This window comes from Equus przewalskii, unplaced genomic scaffold (assembly GCF_037783145.1).
Source record: "Equus przewalskii isolate Varuska unplaced genomic scaffold, EquPr2 contig_452, whole genome shotgun sequence".
Taxonomy (NCBI): Eukaryota; Metazoa; Chordata; class Mammalia; order Perissodactyla; family Equidae; genus Equus; species Equus przewalskii.
Window position 1 is genome coordinate 541,795 of NW_027227607.1, and position 20,358 is coordinate 562,152.

The 20,358-nt window shown below is 33.8% G+C and overlaps 1 protein-coding gene and 1 pseudogene across 1 annotated transcript; both read left to right on the plus strand.

Annotated features, from left to right (window-relative positions):
- The first annotated feature begins 1,845 nt into the window (after nucleotides 1–1,845).
- On the plus strand, nucleotides 1,846–2,785 carry LOC139081322 (olfactory receptor 5I1-like). The gene is given in 2 exon segments (XM_070606794.1): nucleotides 1,846–2,237; nucleotides 2,239–2,785. Coding segments are annotated over 2 exon segments (939 nt in total).
- Nucleotides 2,786–12,177: 9,392 nt separating this feature from the next.
- Nucleotides 12,178–13,116, plus strand: LOC139081317 (olfactory receptor 5W2-like; annotated as a pseudogene).
- The last annotated feature ends 7,242 nt before the right edge of the window (nucleotides 13,117–20,358 follow it).

The window sequence follows — 20,358 nt, forward strand, 5'->3', positions numbered from 1 at the left end:
TAACACTGCCACATTTGTAATTGTATGACCCAAAATCATTTTGTTCCCTTCCTGGCCCACAACGGCAACACTAATGTAGCTCATTGGATGGTTTGCTTGTTTGTTTTATATATTCCCAAGTCCATCCTTCAAAGTTAAGATGAAATTTTTCTTCTCAAGTTCCTCCTACTCCTGGAAAATTTCTGAATCACCAGAAGTAAGAATTGACAAAATTCTTAGACTCAACACCATGAATTATACTATCATAAACCTCAATGACAGCTATCTATTTTTGTTTGCTCATAACAAAAAATCAGTATGAAGGCCATATAGAGTAATTATGTTTAATTATAAGTCAACTTATGGCTGAATTTTTTGCCCACTTTATTCAATCAGTCAACTAACAGTCACTGAGCACTTGCTAGAAGAATTAAAATAAAAGCCAAAGATAGAGAAACAATTAATTTAATCAGCTTAGTTTAGTATCTTGATTAGAATTAAGGAAATTATCCTAAATTCTTTCCTACCAAAAATATACCACAGCATTATTCACACTATCCAAAAAGTGGAAATAACCCAAGTGTCCATCAATTGGTGAATGGATAAATAAAATCTGACATATTTATACAATGGAATATTATTAATACATTAAGGGGCTGGCCCCGTGGCTGAGTGGGTAAATTCGAGTGCTCCACTGCTGTGGCCCAGTGTTTCGCTGGTTCGAATCCTGGGCACAGCCATGGCACTGCTCAGCAGACCATGCCGAGGTGGTGTCCCACATGCCACAACCAGAAGGACCCGCAACTAAGACTATACAATTATGTACCAGGGGGCTTTGGGAGAAAAAGAAAAAAATAAAATCTTAAAAAAAAGTACATTAAAAGGAGAGAATTTCTCATTCACACTGCAACATGGATGAACCTTGAAAACGTACTAAATGAAAGAAGCCAGACACAAAAGACCACACAGTGTATGATTCCTTTTATATGAAATGTCGAGAATAGGGAAATCTGTAGAGACAGGAAGTAGATGAGTGGTTGCCAGAAGTTGAGGGGAGAGGGGAAAGGGGAGTGATTGTTCATGGACATGAGAGATCTTTTTAGAGTGATAGAAATGTTCTAAAACTGGCTGATGGTCATGGATGCACAACTATGTAAATTTACTGTCAATAATCAAATTGCCCAATTAGATGACCTTTATGGCATGTAGGTTGTACCTCAGTAAAACTTTTTAAACAAAAATATACTCACAGCTAATGTTTACTGACATTGATTTTTAATTCATTAATATCACTTTTACATTATATTCTTTTAAAAAACAATTAACTGCTATATATTTTAATTTACCACTTCATCTGCTCTGTCAGGAGAATAGCACACAACTATCTATTAAACCCTGGACGAAAGAGCAAAATGGTCTATAAATCATTCCAAGGCATATTCTACAGATCAATTTATTTTTAATGATATATATTTTTTTCTTTTCTTCTTATCATCATAGGTCTAGTAATTAATTTATTACTTCCTTTTACCTTATGAGCCAGCTATTGTGCTATATTTTGGGTAAAAAAAAAAGTAAGCAAAAGTAAGTAAAAATAAGTGCGTAAATTGTGCAATGGAAGAAATAGTCATTAATCAGGCAAATAAAATAAAACTGGCAACCATGAAATCTGATAGCAACTAAATTCTGAAATATATTTCTCAGAGTTTGTATTTGAAAGTACGTTTGGGCTTGGATTTTTTATTTGATTGCTTGTTTGTTGAAACAATAAAATAACCTTATAATTATATCTGATTATGTTTCTCTTTCCATCAATATAACATTTTAGGATGTTAGAATTCTCATGAAACAAAAACAGCACAGAATATGGAATTTATGAGTGGAAACTACACCTTAGTGACTGAGTTTATTCTATTAGGGTTTCCAACTCGCCCTGAACTGCAGAGTGTCCTATTCCTTATGTTTCTGGCATTATATGGTTTGATTCTAATGGGGAACATTGGATTGATGATGTTAATCAGGACCGATCTGCACCTTCAAACCCCCATGTATTTTTCTCTTAGCAACCTATCCTTTGTAGACTTTTGTTATTCCTCAGTCATTGTTCCCAAAATGCTGGTCAATTTCCTCTCAGAGAGCAAATCCATTTTCTATTATGGCTGTGCCCTGCAGTTTTATTTTGCCTCTACTTTTGCAGACACAGAATCCTTTATATTGGCTGCCATGGCATATGATCGCTATGTGGCCTTCTGTAACCCTTTACACAGTTGTGATGTGTTAGAGTATCTGTATATGGCTGGTTAGCTTGTCATATGTTGGAGGCAACGTGAGCTCCCTAGTTCACACATCCTTTGCATTTATTCTGAAATACTGTGATAAAAATCTCATCAACCATTTTTTCTGTGACCTCCCTCCCCTGCTTAAGCTATCCTGCACAGACACATCAATTAATGAATGGCTTCTTGCCACGTATGGCAGCTCAGTGGTAATTATCTGTTTCATGATCATCATCATCTCCTACTTTTTCATTCTTCTCTCAGTCTTAAAGATCAGATCTTCCAGTGGGAGGAAGAAAACCATCTCTACGTGTGCATCTCACCTGACTTCTGTGGCCATCTATCAGGGGACTCCTCTCTTCATTTACTCACGACCCAGCTACCTCTACTCTCCCAACACTGATAAAATTATCTCAGTGTTCTACACCATTTTCATCCCAGTGCTGAATCCACTGATTTATACTTTGAGAAATAAAGATGTAAAAGATGCAGCTAAGAAAGCCATAAGATCAAAGGTGGATTCCTCATGAAATATAACATTCCAAGATTCATCTAAATCCCCAATTACAAACTCTAATTGGAAACCTGCAACAACCTCACCAGCACACACACAACTTCTCACACCATTGAGAATTTATCAAACAGTTGTTTTTTACCCAGCCAAATGCCATTTAATAACCCCATGATATAAGAAAATATTTGAAAGTTTTGAAATTGCTACTAAATAGTAGATTACCCTTCAATGATTACCAGTTTGAGTTAATGCTAAAATGGCTTATATTGGGTTGTCTTAATGGATATAGTAAATAGCTCAGAAAAGTGTGTGTGGGTGTTCATGTGTAGAATATCTAATTTACAAGGGTAGATTACTGGATGAAGGAAAAAACCAGATTCCCTTGGTTCATACACCACCTCTGTATCCTGCTGGTCAGTGGCACTTTGAATGTTACTTAATTTTTCTATCCCTCAGTTAACTTATCTGTAAAATGGGGAGAATATAGTATCTATGTCATTGATTGTTGAATGGTTAACTGAATAAATGCTGAGAATAGTGCTTGTACCATTTTGAGCACTTAATAGATGTTAATTATATGTATTTTTTGATATGTAATATTAATTAAAATGTATATTGTACAACAAGATAATGAAAGTCATGAATGTTAGGAGAGAAATAATACAAAATCAAATACATTTTCTTAAGTGCAAGCTAGTAATATGATAATAACCTTCTATACCATATCTACTCCAAAGTAATTTGGAATGTTATTCAACAGCTTGAATAATATAGGTTAATTGAAAGGCAAAATATTTGTTTTGTTCTCTGTCTTTTATTTTTTATACACAAATGCATTACTGAGAGTGTAGAACATTCTCTGGCATCTCAGAAGCAGAATCAGCTACTTAATGTATCACCTGGTTCCTTGTGGGGAAATCATCCCACACGCCATGGTGGATTACCACACAGGAAACTTATATATGAAGACTGAAATTGGAGGATGTTTATCATTGAAAATTGTGCTTCAGTCACTCATATTTTTTGCTGTACATTATTTATTACTATTGTCAATTTTGACTCTGTGATAATAAATATTTATAAGATTTGACCTGGATACATCAAAGTTTAGAAATATTTTTCTTTTAAGATTGTCATCTGAGCTAACATCTGTTCCCAATCTTCTTGATTTTTTTTCTTCTTCTTCTCCCCAAAGCACCCCAGTACATAATTGTATACTCTAGATGTAGGTCCTTTGGGGTGTGCTATATGGGATGCCGCCTCAGCATGGGTTGATGAGTAGTGCCATGTCCGCACCCAGGATCCAAAACAGGCGAAGCCCTGGGCCTCAGAAGTGGAATGTGCAAAGTTAAGCACTCGGCCGCAGAGCCGGCCCCTATAACTGTGTTTGAACTCATGCACTGTTTGTTGTAAAAATCCACAAGATACAGCCTAAATCACTGTCAGTTTTTAATGCCTCCAAGAATCCTTTCTTGAATTTCTGACCAACAATTCTTCTCCCGAGTATTTTTGTTGTGTCATTTGGTAAGAGGAGAACACAGTCACTCGTGGCTACACCAGCACATCAAAATTCTCTAATATTAAATTGTTTCATATTTACTTAGTCAAGGTTTACTTTAAGATTATGAGGAATCACACAGAGCAATACCAGATGCAGGATATCACAACATAGATTTTCATGCCCCAGAAGTTCTCAAAATATGCCAACATCTATGGGTGATAATGTCTACATTGTACTATTACATATCCAGCTGCAAATGAAAACCTTATTTTTGCTACACCACTGCCTTTTGACACTCAGTAATTATATCACAAAATATTATACCGCTTATGAGAAAATATAGCTATTTCCAAGTAAGGGAATAGCTGAAAATAGAGAGTACCAGCATTTTTTCAAGGTCTAATGGTGATTCCAAGGTTCAAATCAGAGAAGCATTTAGACAGGTGAAACCTTGGCTCAGCTGTGTCTGCTTAGTAAAGGCTCTGAGGGCTGCTATCATCTGCTGAGCTTTCTGGAAGGCCTACACCCCTCAATCTACAAGTAGCAACCTGTATTTCATCATCCTGAGGCTTCCAAAGCTTGCTAAATTCCCAAGACTGTATGGTAGCTAGCAAGGCCTGAATTTGTATTTTAGATCTAGCATAGTCAAGATTTTCTGAGGATGCTCATTTACCTATAATTTGAGTGAAGATTTCCCCGTGATTTTTGCAGAAGCCTGTATTGTCCTATGCAATTATTGAGGCCTGCTTAATCCTCATGTCTGTAATAGAAGCAGAACCAGTATAAATATTGTGAGAATAGGAGATTTATGTTCTAATCTCATGAAAACTCCTCTTTTTACTAATTCTACTCATTTCACTAATTTAATAATTCTGAAACCATACTGATTAGAAGGATTGGGCAATGTAACTTCCAGCAATAACAAGTTAACAGCAAGATCTGAAACAATCCAACCTTTTCAATTTGCCATTCATACACATCTCATTTTACCATATTTAACTGTCAAAAAAGAGTGCAGCAAAAGTATGCTTATTTTTAACAGACGCATACAACTTAAAGAAAAAAGGATACACAAAATTTCATAGGTCATTTTATCCATATGAGTGACTTAAGATTCTTCTAGTTAAGTCACATTCCACCTTTGATATCTTCTAATTAGCTAAAACATTGAGATAGAAGTTGAACACTTCTTATCATATTTTATGTTAGGAAGTATGGGAATGAGAGAGGAGGAGAATATTGGTTAATATAACTCCCAATAAATTCACATCAAAGCAAAAGATAAAAACACTCATAAGTCCTGTAGACTTGGTTTCAGCTACTGGTCACACGCTCATAGCAGGCACATAGCACTTCCTTTTTTCTGTAACCCTACTCCATATTCCCTTTAACCTCAGCTAACATCTAGGTTGTTTTGTTTTCTTGTCTTATGAAGTGATCCAAATCTGAATTCCTCAAGTATGGATGCCATTAGTAGTTCCTTCTATTTGAAACTGTTATAGATTTCTATTAAATTTTAAATGATGTATATGAGAGTTCTAAAATGTGTCCCAGAGGCTCCTCTGCATTCCAGGAACACTCTCTACTAGACTTATTGCATAGAAACAATCAAATGTTACCTTTGTGTTCAAGAACAATCACCCCAACAAGTAGGGAAACTCCATTTTGCCTGTTGACTAAGTAGCATGAGTGTCTCAAGGTGACCAAGTAGCAGTCCTGCCATCTGGTTCAATGGAACCATTTATGTGTTCCCTGTTGTAAGAATTACTTTTTCTTTTCTTTCTTTTCATTCTTTCTCTCTTCTTTCCTTCCTTCCTCACTTCCTCCCTTCCTTCCTCCCTCCCTTTCTTTCTTTCTTTCTTTTTTGTGGAACAAAGACCAGCAAAATTTTTGTTAGTGAAACATTAAGAATAATAGTGAGAGATGCTACCTCCTTTTCCACCCTTTGATTCCCTGACTCGAAATCCTGGATATGGGGAAAAAATTCTTCACAGATATAATACTGGTTTAAACCATGTACTGCACTCTGGAGAACATGATCCCAGCCCCAGAAATTGACGGCACCTAACTGGTTTCAAAATGGAGTCTTCAAAAAGTCTTTAAAAAATTCAATCAAGTCACATCCTTTAGGATGATGGGCAATGACGTAAGACTAATGAATTTTTAAGCATAAGCACATTGTCACATTTCCTTTTCTGTGCAATGAGCTACCTGGTTTGAAGCAATGCTATGTGAAAGAATATGATGATGAATAAAGAATTCTATGACAGTAATTTTGACAAAAGAATTTTTGGCAAGAATGATAATGCATATCAAGAGAAAGCCATCTTCTAGTGAGAACAAAGTACTTATTCTTCCAGATAAATGAAGCCCAATGTAATCTATCTGTGAGAGGCTGGCTGGACCTGTAGGGAATATGCCATGTATGTGTGATGTTTGCATCCAGTATTGGCAGGTTTGGCACTGCAGATTGGCTGTGACCAGATCAGCCTTGGTGAGTGAAAGGCCATGTTACTGAGTCCATGCACATTCTCCGTTCCTCCTACTGTTGTCATTTTAGCCTCATTGCAAAAGCTGGAAGTGTGTCCCTCTTTTTCAATTCTCTGAAGGGTTTAGGCAAGATTGATGCTACTCATTTATCACTTTCATGAAGCAATTTTCTAGTAAAACTATGAAGCTATCTGAATCTGGGTTTTCTTAATGGTCAGATTTTTTTGTTGATTTTAAATAACAGCTTAATGATGTTAGGAATGGAATTAGAAACATGAGTGGAGGCAAAGGAGAAATTTCTTAAGATAAGAGCAAATTTAAGAAAATCATGAAAATATGTGAAACTACATAACAAAATTGGAGAACAGTGAATGGCCTTTCTTTGGACTCGTATATAGGGTACATCAATGAGATTTGTAAGAGAAAGTGCTGTCCTGATAATTTTCACGTGTTTATATAAATAATATATTTTTATATATTTCAAATATGCATGCATATGCGCATTTCTAAAACGGAAAAATAAATTTCCTATAACCAAAACTTTTAGCTCTTGTAAGCACAATTGATTTCAGATGCTTATTTCTGAATCTGTTAGCCCGTCATACATTGCTTTTGGGATTCCTTCCCAGCCTTTCAGTACTAGAAATATTCTTGTGAATTGCCCAGATCAACTATTTCTGGTAAGGAAACTAAGCAACAGAGATGTTGGGTGAATCAAAGACTTAGAGCTAGTTGGCTAAGAACTGAGTCTAAAAACAGGCTTATTTTCTTTCCACGTTGTCCATTTAGAGAACGATATTGGATAATTTGATGAATATGTAACTATTAGTTAATAGAAGGTACTAGTTTTTTTCTCTTTCTGCCAAATATTCTTGGTTACACCATCACCACATTAAAAACAATGAAATTATTCTTTACCTCCTGAAATTTCCTTGTGCTCCATTTTCATCCCTCTTTTTCACTCCACTTCAAGCAATCGCTGATGTGGATCTTGTCACTATAGATTTGTTTGCTTTTTATACAATTTTTTACAAGTGGAATCATACAATATATTCTCATATGTGTCTCCTTCCACTTAACATAATTATTTTGAGATTCATGGATATTGTTTCATGTTTCAATACATTATTCCTTACTAGTAATGAGTAGTGTTCCAGTGAATAGATATACCATAATTTGTGTAACCATTCATTTATTGATGGATATTTGAAGTGTTCCCAATTTTTCTGTTATTACAAATAAAACTGTTATAAACATTCATGTACAAGTCATTATATGAACATATGATTCAAATTATCTTGCGTAAATACTCAAGAATGAAATAGTTGGATCATAGTGCAAGTATGAACATGTAATGTTACACATTAATATCCTTTAAGACTGTCAAATTGTTTTATAAAGTGTTTTTCAAAGCATTTTACACACCCAATAGTAGTGCATGTGAGTTTGGGTTCCACAAATTCTTCTTTAAGAAGCAGTTTTTTTAAATTATTTTTGGCCATCTAATATGTGTGTCATAATTTCTCACTGTTGGTTTAATTCACATTTACCTAATAATTAATGATGCTAAGCACATTCTTAAGCATAAATTGACATTTATATATCTTTTTTGGTGAGGTATTTTTTCAAATAATTTCCCCATTTTTATTGAGTTGTATGTTTTCTTATTTTGATAAGATTCTTTTTATTTTCTAGTGATACATTTTTTGTTAGATATATGGTTTGCAAATATTTTCGTTGGTCTATCTATCTATTTAACAATCTACCTACCTACCTATCTATCATCTACCTATATTACATAATAGTACATAATAGTAATATTAAATTATTCCACAAAAGTATATAACAATAATAATAAATGATTCCTGAAAAGAATTATCTCATTATATTCTGTTATCTTTTGCTATATAAACACTGTCTTAAAACTACATGGTTTAAAATAATGACCACTGGGTTATATTCTCTTCTTCTTCATGTTGACTAAGGTCACATGGTACTCAGCTAGATGTTGGGCTAGGTTATATGGTCTCTCATAACTGGCACCAAGATGATAATGGCTAGAAAGATGGTCTCAACTGGACCCCTTCTCACTCCATGTAGTCTCAGAGCCTGTCACATAGTTTTTCCAGAAGGTTAGCTGGACTTTTTACATGGCAGCTCATGACTTTCAGGGACTATCTTCTTAAAGGCCAGACTCAGAAGTGATATACAATTTTTCTCCCAGTTTCTGTTGGTCTAAGCAGTTAAAGAACAACAAAAATTCAAAAGGATAATAAATAGGCACTCTGTCTCTAAGAAAAGTGCGTATAGATGTGTACAGCCATCTTTAATCTGCCCAAACTATCATCGACCATTGTAGGACTCCAAATTTCATATTCCAGATTCTTTTATGAATACATTTTAACATTTTAATTAAATTGATGAGCATGTGATCTCTTTTTAGTTTTTGCTGTGGACATACTTAGTAAAGCCTTTGAATGAAGCAAGACTTGAACAGCATACTTATAATAACAAGAGTGACAGATATTTCAATCTCAGGTCACTGTGAAAACATTAGCACTGGGACCTTTGGAAGTAGTCAAATCACACTATATATCAAGATGGTAGACCAAGGTTCAAGAAGTATGGACAATAACATTGCTGTCTCTTGGAAAGTATTTAGAGAGGACATGAAAGTGAAATTTCCAGTATTTCTCAATTTGCAAATTACTGGTAAGGATAATTACACACTAAAGTTATTTGTAGAAAAACAGTGTAACTTAGCAATTTTAGAAAAAGTGTTATCCATGAAAACATATTTTAGTGAAACATACTTGTGCATATGAGCTATATTTGTAGAAAGAAATCCCAAAATCCAGTCTATTTCTACTCTTTGTTCATCACCCTTCACTTATAATAGTCTGAAGTACTTAACAATAAATATTTAGAAAGCAATTACCCTTACAAAACCCTGTTTTAGGGACTTGAGCAAATACAAAAAATAAACATTGATCTTATTCCTAAAGCCTTAAGTGTGGTAAAGAAATTCTTATATGAATAAAGTAAATATAATTTGAAATAGAGAGTACTAAATGTGGAGAATGTGATGGAGTCATAAAATCAATGAAATGTACGTGAATGACATGTGGTCAGGGGATGAGAGTAAGAAAATGCTTGGTAATGAAGGTGGCCTTGAAAGTTAGCATTAATAGAACGTTTATAGTATTATTATTCATAATAGCCAAAAAGGATAAACAGTCCAAATATTCAACTGATAAATGGATTACCAAAATGTGTTATATCTATACATGAAATATTATTCAGCCATAATGATAAAAAAATTCTAACACTAGCAAACACACGATAAAGCTTGAAAAAATACTGAGGGACAGAAGCTTGACACACAAAAGAATACATATTGTATGATTCTGTTTACATGAGAAGTACAGAATAGGCAAGCACATAGAATTAGAAAGTAGAATAGTGGCTGCCAGAAGCTGGGCAGAGGGGATAAAGAGAAGTAACCTCTAATAGACATGGGTTCCTTATAGGACTTATGAAAAATGTTCTGGAATTAGATAGGGGTGATGGCAATAGAACCTTGGAATATAATGAAACCCAATGAAGTATACACATTTAAAGGGTGAATTTATAGTATATGAATTATATTTCAAAAGATACCCCTGAAGTTTAATAATATTCATAAACATGGTCATAAAGAAGAAAGTTTCAAAAATGGAACAAACAAAATCAACAATAGAAAGGAGTTGGAAATGATTAAGTAAGGCTCTATTTGAGTTTCATTGGATGTCTGCTTTGACTAGAGAAGGAAGTAGCTGTGAAGCAATCATAAAAATGATTTGAGGTTTTCTTCCTAACATAGACCAGTTAGGTGACAATAGTGAGGCAGTAAAGCTCACTCTTTACTAAAGTTGTCACTATATTTAGGGGGGATTATACAGAACCAGAAATATAATCAATGACATATTTACATAACACCAAAGCCTAAGGGCAATATCGTCAGAGATTTAAGTCCCAAATGCACCTGGTAAAATGAAATGCCATCTGCTTACTGTTTAGCTACTGAAGACCTGTTCATCTCAGGTAGGTTCACAAGTGTCCAAATTTAAAGCATATAAGGGGAAAAAATTACCTTTTTGGAAAATAAATGAGAGATTTGTAAATGAATCATTTTATGCCTGCTTACTCAATTTAATAAAAGTGCAATTTAATGGCCACAAATGATATTTTCTTCTCAGAACTGAAATAATTTGACTGAAACTATTAATATTCACAAAATAACATTTTAATCATTTTGTTTTTTTGTGGGATTACTGGAAAGCCTTTATGCCTTTTAGCACTGGGAAGTGTATACATGTATTTAAGGATTTTTCTTGTTTTATTTCAAAAGTAATTGAGGCAACACACTACAAAAAACAACATGTGCAAATAACACCATGTGGACCATATGCCATATTTACTTAAGTCTAAAAAAGTGTATCCATCACCCATGTTCCAATTCTCACATGTCAACAAAGACATAGATTCATGCAAACACATGACACAACATACACACAGAAACACACACATGCACAAGGAAGAGAAGCCTATATATCTCAAAAGTGTTTATTGTCTCTCATACTCTTTCCATTTTGTAATATAAAATACTATTTGGAATCCAAAGAGATGCAAATTAATGTGTTAAATTCTGTTGCTTCAACTTCTTTTTAGCATACTTCTTTGACTGGTCAAGAGACTCATCCTTTGGCACCAGACCACTCCACAAATACATAGTGAGTTGTGGCAAAGTAATAGTACATTTCTAGAGATAAAGTCAATAATGTTTATTTCATGTCTCACAAAATACTAAACACAACATAGATCAAGACCAGAAAAATAATTCTTTTCATGATTATTAGATAGTTATGTTCATTGTTTCTAGAATTAACACAAACCTTTTAAATCAATCCTGCTTCTGAAGAACATAACAATGGTAATCATTTTTTTGTGTCCATGTGAATATTTTTAAGCATAGAAAATGCTTAGCCCTATATCCTAAAACATGTTCTAACATTTGCATTTCTTCCATATCACTTTGAAGCCATAATGAGATATAAAATCATCCAAATCTCTTTTTTGAGATAAAGAAGGTAATGCTCAGAGAAATTAAAGAGCTTGTGGAAGTCGCATACTTCATGAAAGACATCTGGATTTAGAGCAAATTTTCGCAACTCCTTATTCCAGATATTTATTATTATTGTCTTATAGACTGTAATGCCTCTTTAAAGTGACATATGACTGACTAATTTTCAAGTATAAAAAGACAATTGAAGAAAGAACTTATGTTCTGCCTCATAGACATTTGTGGATGTCCGGAAGAGTTAAACATGCACCTATACTTTTCTTGATCATTTTCTCAAAACTTTAGACAAGAACAAAGAAGAATGAATAAAGGAAATTGCTCTTCCTTGGCTGACTTCATTTTCTTGGGAATTACTGATAACCCTGGGGTGAAAGTGACCCTATTTACCATATTTCTTGATTTTTATCTTATTAATCTTCTGGCAAATCTTGGAATGATCATTTTAGTTAGAATAAATTCCCAGCTGCACACACCAATGTACTTTTTCCTCAGCCACCTTTCTTTCTGTGACCTCTGCTATTCCACAGCAATTGGGCTCAAGATGCTAGTGGACCTCTTTGCCAAGAACAAATCAATCCCCTTCTATCACTGTGCTCTGCAATTCTTGATCTTCTGTGTCTTTGCAGATTCTGAGTGTCTACTGCTGGCAGTGATGTCCTTTGATTGGTACAAGGCCATTAGCAACCCCTTACTCTATACAGTCAACATGTCCAGCAGGGTGTGCAACCTGTTCATGGCCAGGGTTTATCTGGTGGGAACGGCAGATTCTTTGATACACACAACATTAACATTCTGCTTATGGTTCTGTGGGTGAGATGAGACTAATCATTTCTTCTGTGATTTACCACCGCTTTTCATCCTTTCCTGCTCTGATATAAAGGTTAATGAGTTGGTACTATTCACCATTTTTGGCTTCATCAAACTGAGTACCATTTCAGGAGTTCTTATCTCTTATTGCTATATTATCCTGTCGGTCTTAAAGATCTGCTTTGCTGAGGGTAGGTTCAAAGCTTTCTCCACCTGCATCTCCCACATAACTGCTGTGCCAATTTTCCAGGGAACTATGCTCTTTATGTATTTCAGGCTGAGCTCTTCCTACTCCCTAGATGAAGACAAAATGTCATCATTGTTTTACACCCTTGTGATTCCTATGTTAAATCCTCTGATTTATAGCCTACAGAACAAAGACTTGAAAAAGGCCTTGCAAAGACTGGAAACTAAAAGATACTTTTAAATATTTATATTACACACAGACATAAACATATATTGTGGTTGTTGTTTTTATAAAATTATATGGCATGATACAAGGGAAAAAAGTTGTCTCGAATATTTTGGTTTAACAAAATGAGTATTTCTGTTAAAGCTCAAACATAAGAATATCCAGTTTCCCAAACGTGTCATATTTTGTGATATGTCTAGAATTTATGTGTGGTGCTTCCTCCTTTTCAAAATTTTCCCTGACTTCTAATTTTGCCAAATAATTATTTATTTACTTTATTGTTCAAACATTAATTTTATTACACTAAAATTAATTGTTTATTTACTAAGTGAACTTTGAATTTTTATGTGCTTTGTATTCTGCGGTAAATCATATAGTTTCTATGCCAATGAATCCTATAATCAAGTGGAAACAATTGACATTAATTGATAAGCACTCAAATAATTCATAATAAGCCTTCAAATAATATGGATTAAAAACTGGGGGCTTTATATCCCAAGAAAAATGTCTAAACCTAATTTAAAAAAGGCTTTGTTGGATGGAGATATTGAGTCTCAGATCTAAAAAGATACAAGTTGTGAGAAGAAAAGATAGTAAGCAGGGGATCTGACAATTAGAGAGGCCTCAAGGTAAATGAGTCCATGACTCTTTAGATGTAAAGAAGTCACGATTGCTATAACATGGATGAATCTTGAAGGCATAATGCTAAGTTAAACAAGTCAGACAAGTCAGACAAAGATTCATGATCTCATTTATATGAGGAATATAAAAAAGTTGAATTAATAGAAACAGAAAGTAGATTCGTCGTTGACAGGGGCTGGAGTTTGGGGGAAATGGGGAGATATTGTTCACATGGTACAAATTTTCTGTTATAAAATGAATACGTTCTAGGGATCTAATGTACAGATTGGCAACTATAGTTAAAAATAATTATTGTATAGCTGAAATTTGCTAAGAGGGTAGGTCTTAAATGTTCTCAACACAACAGAAAACTGGTAAATATGTGAAGTAATAGATTTCTTTATTAATCTATAGTGGTAATCACTTCATAAGTTATACGTATATTGAAACACCGTTTGTACACCTTAAACATACCCGATGTTATTTGTCAATTTTATCTCAATAAAGCTAGGAATAAAGAAGAGGAAAATAATTCCAATTGGTTTGGTTACAAAGAGCCATGAATGGGCCTAGGTTAAGTACATCATTGTGCTGTCATTATCAACAATCTACTGCTTCAACAACCTTCCAGGAAAATTTCCTTCCCTTCTTTCCCCTTTTCAGCTCTGATTAAACATCTTGTTTTGTATTTCACATAGAACAATCTCCTTTAAGCATTGTTTTAATATCACCAGGTTTGTTAACTCACTGCCTCCAATATGAAGTTTAGAGTATTCTTTTCTAAGGACAGAGTTTTCTATCCATCATCCAAAGCACTGCATAGAGTCTAGGACACAAAATGGGAAAACAAACAAATAAATAAAAAATTAAAAACACCAAAGAACATTTTTGTGTGCCTATTAGAAGTTGGTAACACAATAAAATCAGAGTATGGCATGTGGCTTATATATTTACACAAACACACACACATATATATATATAATAACTTTTAAGAAAGTGCATAAATGTTATGGATACTAAGGTCTATAATGACTGCATATTAATCACACTAAAATTAAAGAGCATTTGTCTTCGTGCATTCCTATTTGTCTATTTCATCTGTCTCTGCTGTAGTTTCTGATGGTTAAAGCACTGAATCAACTTGTTGAGACAACATGGATATGGCCACATATTTGAAGGACCATATAAAACTCAAGGACACTCTTAATTATCCATTACAATTGTTGAAATCAAAAGCCACCGAAAGTCTTAGATTTTCTAGCTGAAATTTTAAAATGCCTTTGTGAGAAAATATTTCAGAATGGAAGTAAAACTCAAGAAGATCCTCTGACTTTCAAGACAGCATTTGTGGGACACTGTTGACATACATAAATCAAATGAAAACATTATTGTTTCCCCTATAGGAATCAGTCCTCCTTTGCAGATAAAACCTTTGTTCTTGAAAGAACCCAGATTAACATGAGGGTAAAACAGAATGCAGATATCTAGAGAAGAGGGAAAAAACCTAGGAACAATATTTTTTTTGATAAAAGGCTTTAAGTGTTTCCACCTGTACCATATTTTCCCAAATAACACATATTATTTGGGAAATGTTACTTATGAGCACCGACATGGTAGAAAACATTTTTGAAATATGTTGCCCAAGAAAAAAATAGTGTCAGTGGATTGCTTCAAGAGAAGAGGGTGGCAGGGCAAGGAATAACAGCTGCAAAGAAAGACTCTATGGAGGGAACATGGCTGCTGTTTTGAGCACCATGGAGGCTGGAGCTGACAAAGGGGTAGAGGAGTGGGCCATGAAGTCCTAGAGTTAACCTCAGCCACATCATTCAGAGCTTAGTGGATCATTGTTAAACTCTTGGGCTTTTACTTTGAATAAAATGGCATGCACTAGAAGGTTTCTAGAATAAAAGTTCATTTTTCTCCACTTTTGATTCAATTGTCTTGTTTTAATTTTTAAGATTTTAGTACCCTTCTGAAATCAAAACTGCACCGCAAAGTATATTTAAAAAATGATTGACTTCTGTACCTATCAGCACCCACTTCATTTTCTTGCTTTCCTATAGGTAACCCTTTTTATTCATTTTGACTTTTTTTTCAATTTTTTAATCAAATATAACAAGATACACATATATATCTATAATTGTTTCATTTTCTTTCCCTATGTAAAGCATGCATTTATCTTTTCAATTTTATGTTGATTTTTTCTTTTTAATATCATATTATGATGATCTCTGTATAGCATAGAAATCTTCCTCATTTCTAGAACAACCGTCACTATTACAAATATTTGGTGCCAATCTGTGTCTAATCTACACTACATAATATTCCAATGAATAAACTTGCACATGTATTTGGTATTTGTGTCAATATATATTTGGGACACTTTCTTAGAAGTGGGATTACTAGTTGCTGCAGTTTTGCTAGATATTGACAAATATCTCTCCATAGAAGTTCTATAACATTTCATGACCATCAATATTATATTATAGTCCCTATTTCTCTTCACTTAGTCAAATTTTAGTATTTTGAAATCTTCATAAGTGATAAAAGGTATTTCTCATGAGTTTAAATTGAAAAAGACTCAGCTAGCTGGTATTCTGACTCTCCATTTACATAAAAATTTGATTATTTTTCAAATCTGACAGTTTTTACATCTAAACCTCTACAATAAAATGATTACCAATTTTTGGTAGAATGATGATTTTAACAATTTTGGGTTGAATCAAACCATCAATAAGGTGAAGGCTCATGGAAATCATTGGAAAACTCTCATTTAGAAATAAGAAAACTGACTCTCTAAAGAGGCCCAGAGAATTTAGATCACATAAGCAGGACTTGAGGTCCAAAATGGATATTCTGAATGTTTTCACCATTCCACAGAACTTCTGAAAATAATTTTATGCTATCAAAATGTTTGCAAAATAAGAATTAAACAAATTAAAGGAGGTTTTGTCAGTTTATATTTTACGCTAATTGGAATTATGTCTTCAAGCAAAGGCTATACTGTAAAACATTTTGGAAATTTATTTTGGCATTGAATCTTTTTGTAGATTATCACCATGGGCTTATAATACCGTGGAATACATTTCAGAAAATCTGTTCCAGGAGTATGTAACATCGGTGATGCTGGCACAGTAGAATTTGGCTGCATTTGAAACAAAAGTGGCCAGAAATAAGACTGGTGGTGGTTGTGATTTAAGCATCTTCTGATATGGCCAGAGTTCACTTCAGGCACCATAAAAATTACTATGACAAACATATAGTCTCATTTTTCTCTCTCATTCCTTTAAAGTATCTAAATTCCAAATGGGAAACAATTAAATTGAACCTGTAAGAGCCAGGTTCATTCTCCTCTCTCAGTAGTATTGAATCCTTAAGAAGAGACTGATACGTTTCGATACCTTGGCTGTAATATTGTGGCCGATCGAAAGTTATTCACAAAGATGCGATCATTTTAAGAATGATTATATAAAATTGAGATTTAAAGTTTCCTAAAAAGGTATGGTATATTATTTTAGTTTTTAACAGGTGAAAAATATAATCTTAGTAATAAGTCCTTATCAAGCAAAGGCCAATTTCGTTAAAATAAGCTTTATTCAAGATGGATGTATGGTTTTACTTATTTTCTTAAAGAAAGATATGTTGCTTATAAGTATTTGTGAGAAGTTATAGCTTTTTAAAGTTACAAAAAATTTAGAACTTCAACAACGAAACAAGAATTGTGTTAAAAGATACTGTTGAAACAAATATTAAATTAAAATTAAACAAAAAATGTTAAAGGGCTTATTTTTATTTTAACTTTTTTTTTTTTTTGGTTTGTTCCTGAGCTAACATCTGTTGCCAATCTTCCTCTATTTTGTAAATGGGATGCTGCCACAGCATGGCTCAATGAGCCATATGTAGGTCCACACACAGGATCCAAACCTGTGAACCCCAGACAGACAAAGTGGAGCAAGCAAACTTCAAAACTATACCTCCTGGCCAGCCCCTATTTTAACTTTTTATTTTGATATTATTTCAGGATTACAGAAAAAATGCTTACACTTTACAAAGAATTTCTGTACGTCCCTCACCTTGATTTCCCAAATGTTAAGATTCTACCACATTTTTTCTCGAAGAATTTGATAATCAGTTGAAGAGATGATGCCACTTTACTTGTATAGACTTATGAGTATATTTACTAAAAGTAATGACATTCTCTTAAATGACCATGGCACTGTTATAAAGATCAGTAAAATAACAGTGATATTGCATTATTATCTAATCTACAGACCTTATTCTGCTCTGAAGGTTGTGTCTCACTTGTTAAAATTTGAGTTGCTCTTTTAGTCTTTCTTTTTTTCAAAGATTGGCACCTGGGCTAACAACTGTTGCCAATCTTTTTTTTTTTCTGCTTTATCTCCCCCAACCTCCCCTGTACACAGTTGTATATCTTAGTTGCATGTCCCTCTAGTTGTGGGATGTGGGACGCCGCCTCAACGTGGCCTGACGTGTGGTGCCATATCCGCACCCGGGATCTGATCCCTGGGCCGTTGCAGCGGAGCGCTCGAACTTAACCACTCGGCCACGGAGCCGGCCCGTCTTTTAGTTTTTTTAAGTGGTGTTTTCCACCAGTGTTGATGCCAATGTCGCTGTCAGGTCATCAGAACCAGTAATTCTTTTCAGATTCATCTTAGTGCTAGTGTGTGTATGTGTGTGTGTGTGTATGTGTGTATTTTATAGACAATGTTAGTTACTTGAAGCTGCTTTATAGATCTAAAATAGATATGGTTGTTACCAGTAAAGGTTCATGAATTGGAACATTCGAGTTAAAGCTCTATGAAAAAAAGGATTGATTTTAAATGATCTATGAAAAAAAATTTAACCTACTATTTGTGATTGAATTTACTTCATTCTCAAGACTTTCAATATTAGTGGGAGTTATAGTTTTAATAATAGAAAATAAAATTAGAAAATTAATGTGTTCTCTGCATCAATATTAACATTTTAATATTATAACATTAGAAAGCATGTTACTAATGGAATCTTAATGAAGAAAATTTAAATCCTGTTTTTTAGTGTTGTTTCTTCCCTTTTTTTTTTTTTTTTTTTTTTGCATCCCAACTGTGAGGGCTTCCAGTTAGACCACAGGTCACTTGTTTTGTAGTAGAATACACCTTTTCCATAATTCTCTTCAAAGCATTTTTGACTTACTCATTCCTCAGGCTGTATATTAAAGGATTTAGCATGAGAATTACCACAATATAGAAAACAGAAGCAATTTTTTCAGTATCCAGAGAATGCCTTGTTTTGGAGTGCATATACATGAAAATGATTGTACCATAAAATATAGTAATGGAAGTCACATAGGAAGCACAAGTAGAAAATGCCTTTTGTCTGCTTTCAGCTGAATTAATCCTCAAACCATTCTCTGTGTAGTTGAAAATTGTAAAATTATTCCATTTATTTGAAACATATGCATACATATCTATACCTTTATCAAAGTTATCAGCTGTGTATAGTAATTGTCATTTATAAATTGTGCTCTCAAGTTCATCATAGAGTTGAGAATAAAACTGAGGTCTTTAGGCTTACAAAAGAAACGGAGGGGATATGCAAATACCTACCACTGTCTGTTATCCTTTTACATGTTTAATCCTAAAAAAATCCCAAATTGAGTAACATTGTCCTCATTTAACTGATAAACTAATGAGAGCTCACGCATAGTTCAATGCCATATTTAGGAACTGAGCACATTTTTTGACTAAAAGGCATATGTTCTTTTCACTAGGCCACATTGCCTCCTAAGTTCACTATGTCTTAAGCTGTGCCTTAATCAATAATGACCAACTTACCCAAGGTTTTCCTAGTGTAACTGCATATAATCCTTGTTACTGGCAAAAAGATCTTTCATGTTTGAATTATTTTGAGTACATTTGTTTCCATTGTATGAAGTCCCATGGGATTCAATCTCTGAATTAATTTTAATTAGATAACCTGAAAAAATATAATGAGGTCTCATAGGCATAAAGAAAAGCAGTTAACTTAAAGAGTTAGTCTTTGCAGAGCAAACCAGACATCCAGGCCAGTAGAAGGCCAGGTTAAATCCACGACATAGGTAAAGTGGAGATGTAGTACAATTCTCATAAATAAAGACAATTTGTTAAATGTGAATACGGAACAGTTTTATACTGTAATGATTTTTTTCAAGAAATTAACAAATCCAGAAGCAAGTATTTAAACTATGCATCTTTATTTTTCACATGAGATATTGTTAATGATGCCAGAGAATCTAGAACTGGGGATTTTGGAGGAGTGGAGAGTCTGAACTTTTGTCCATTTTCTCCTTGTAACTAGTTATAAATCGAGATACTGGCTTTTGATTCAATTCTCCATTTGAGAAATGGAAAAATTGATATAAATTCTTAGGGACTGGAGAATTAATTATTTTTAATACATTTCCATTTGAAAAATGAAAGAATGGATATAAATTTTTACAGTTACTTTTACACCTGAAATCTCATTCTAACTGAAAATCAGTAGAAAATTTCATTATACAGTGAACAGATATATAGAAATCACATATTAAGAATTCTGATAGTTTTTTGAGGAAAGAAAGTCCGACCATGGAGAAAATTCCATTTTCATTTATTCAAG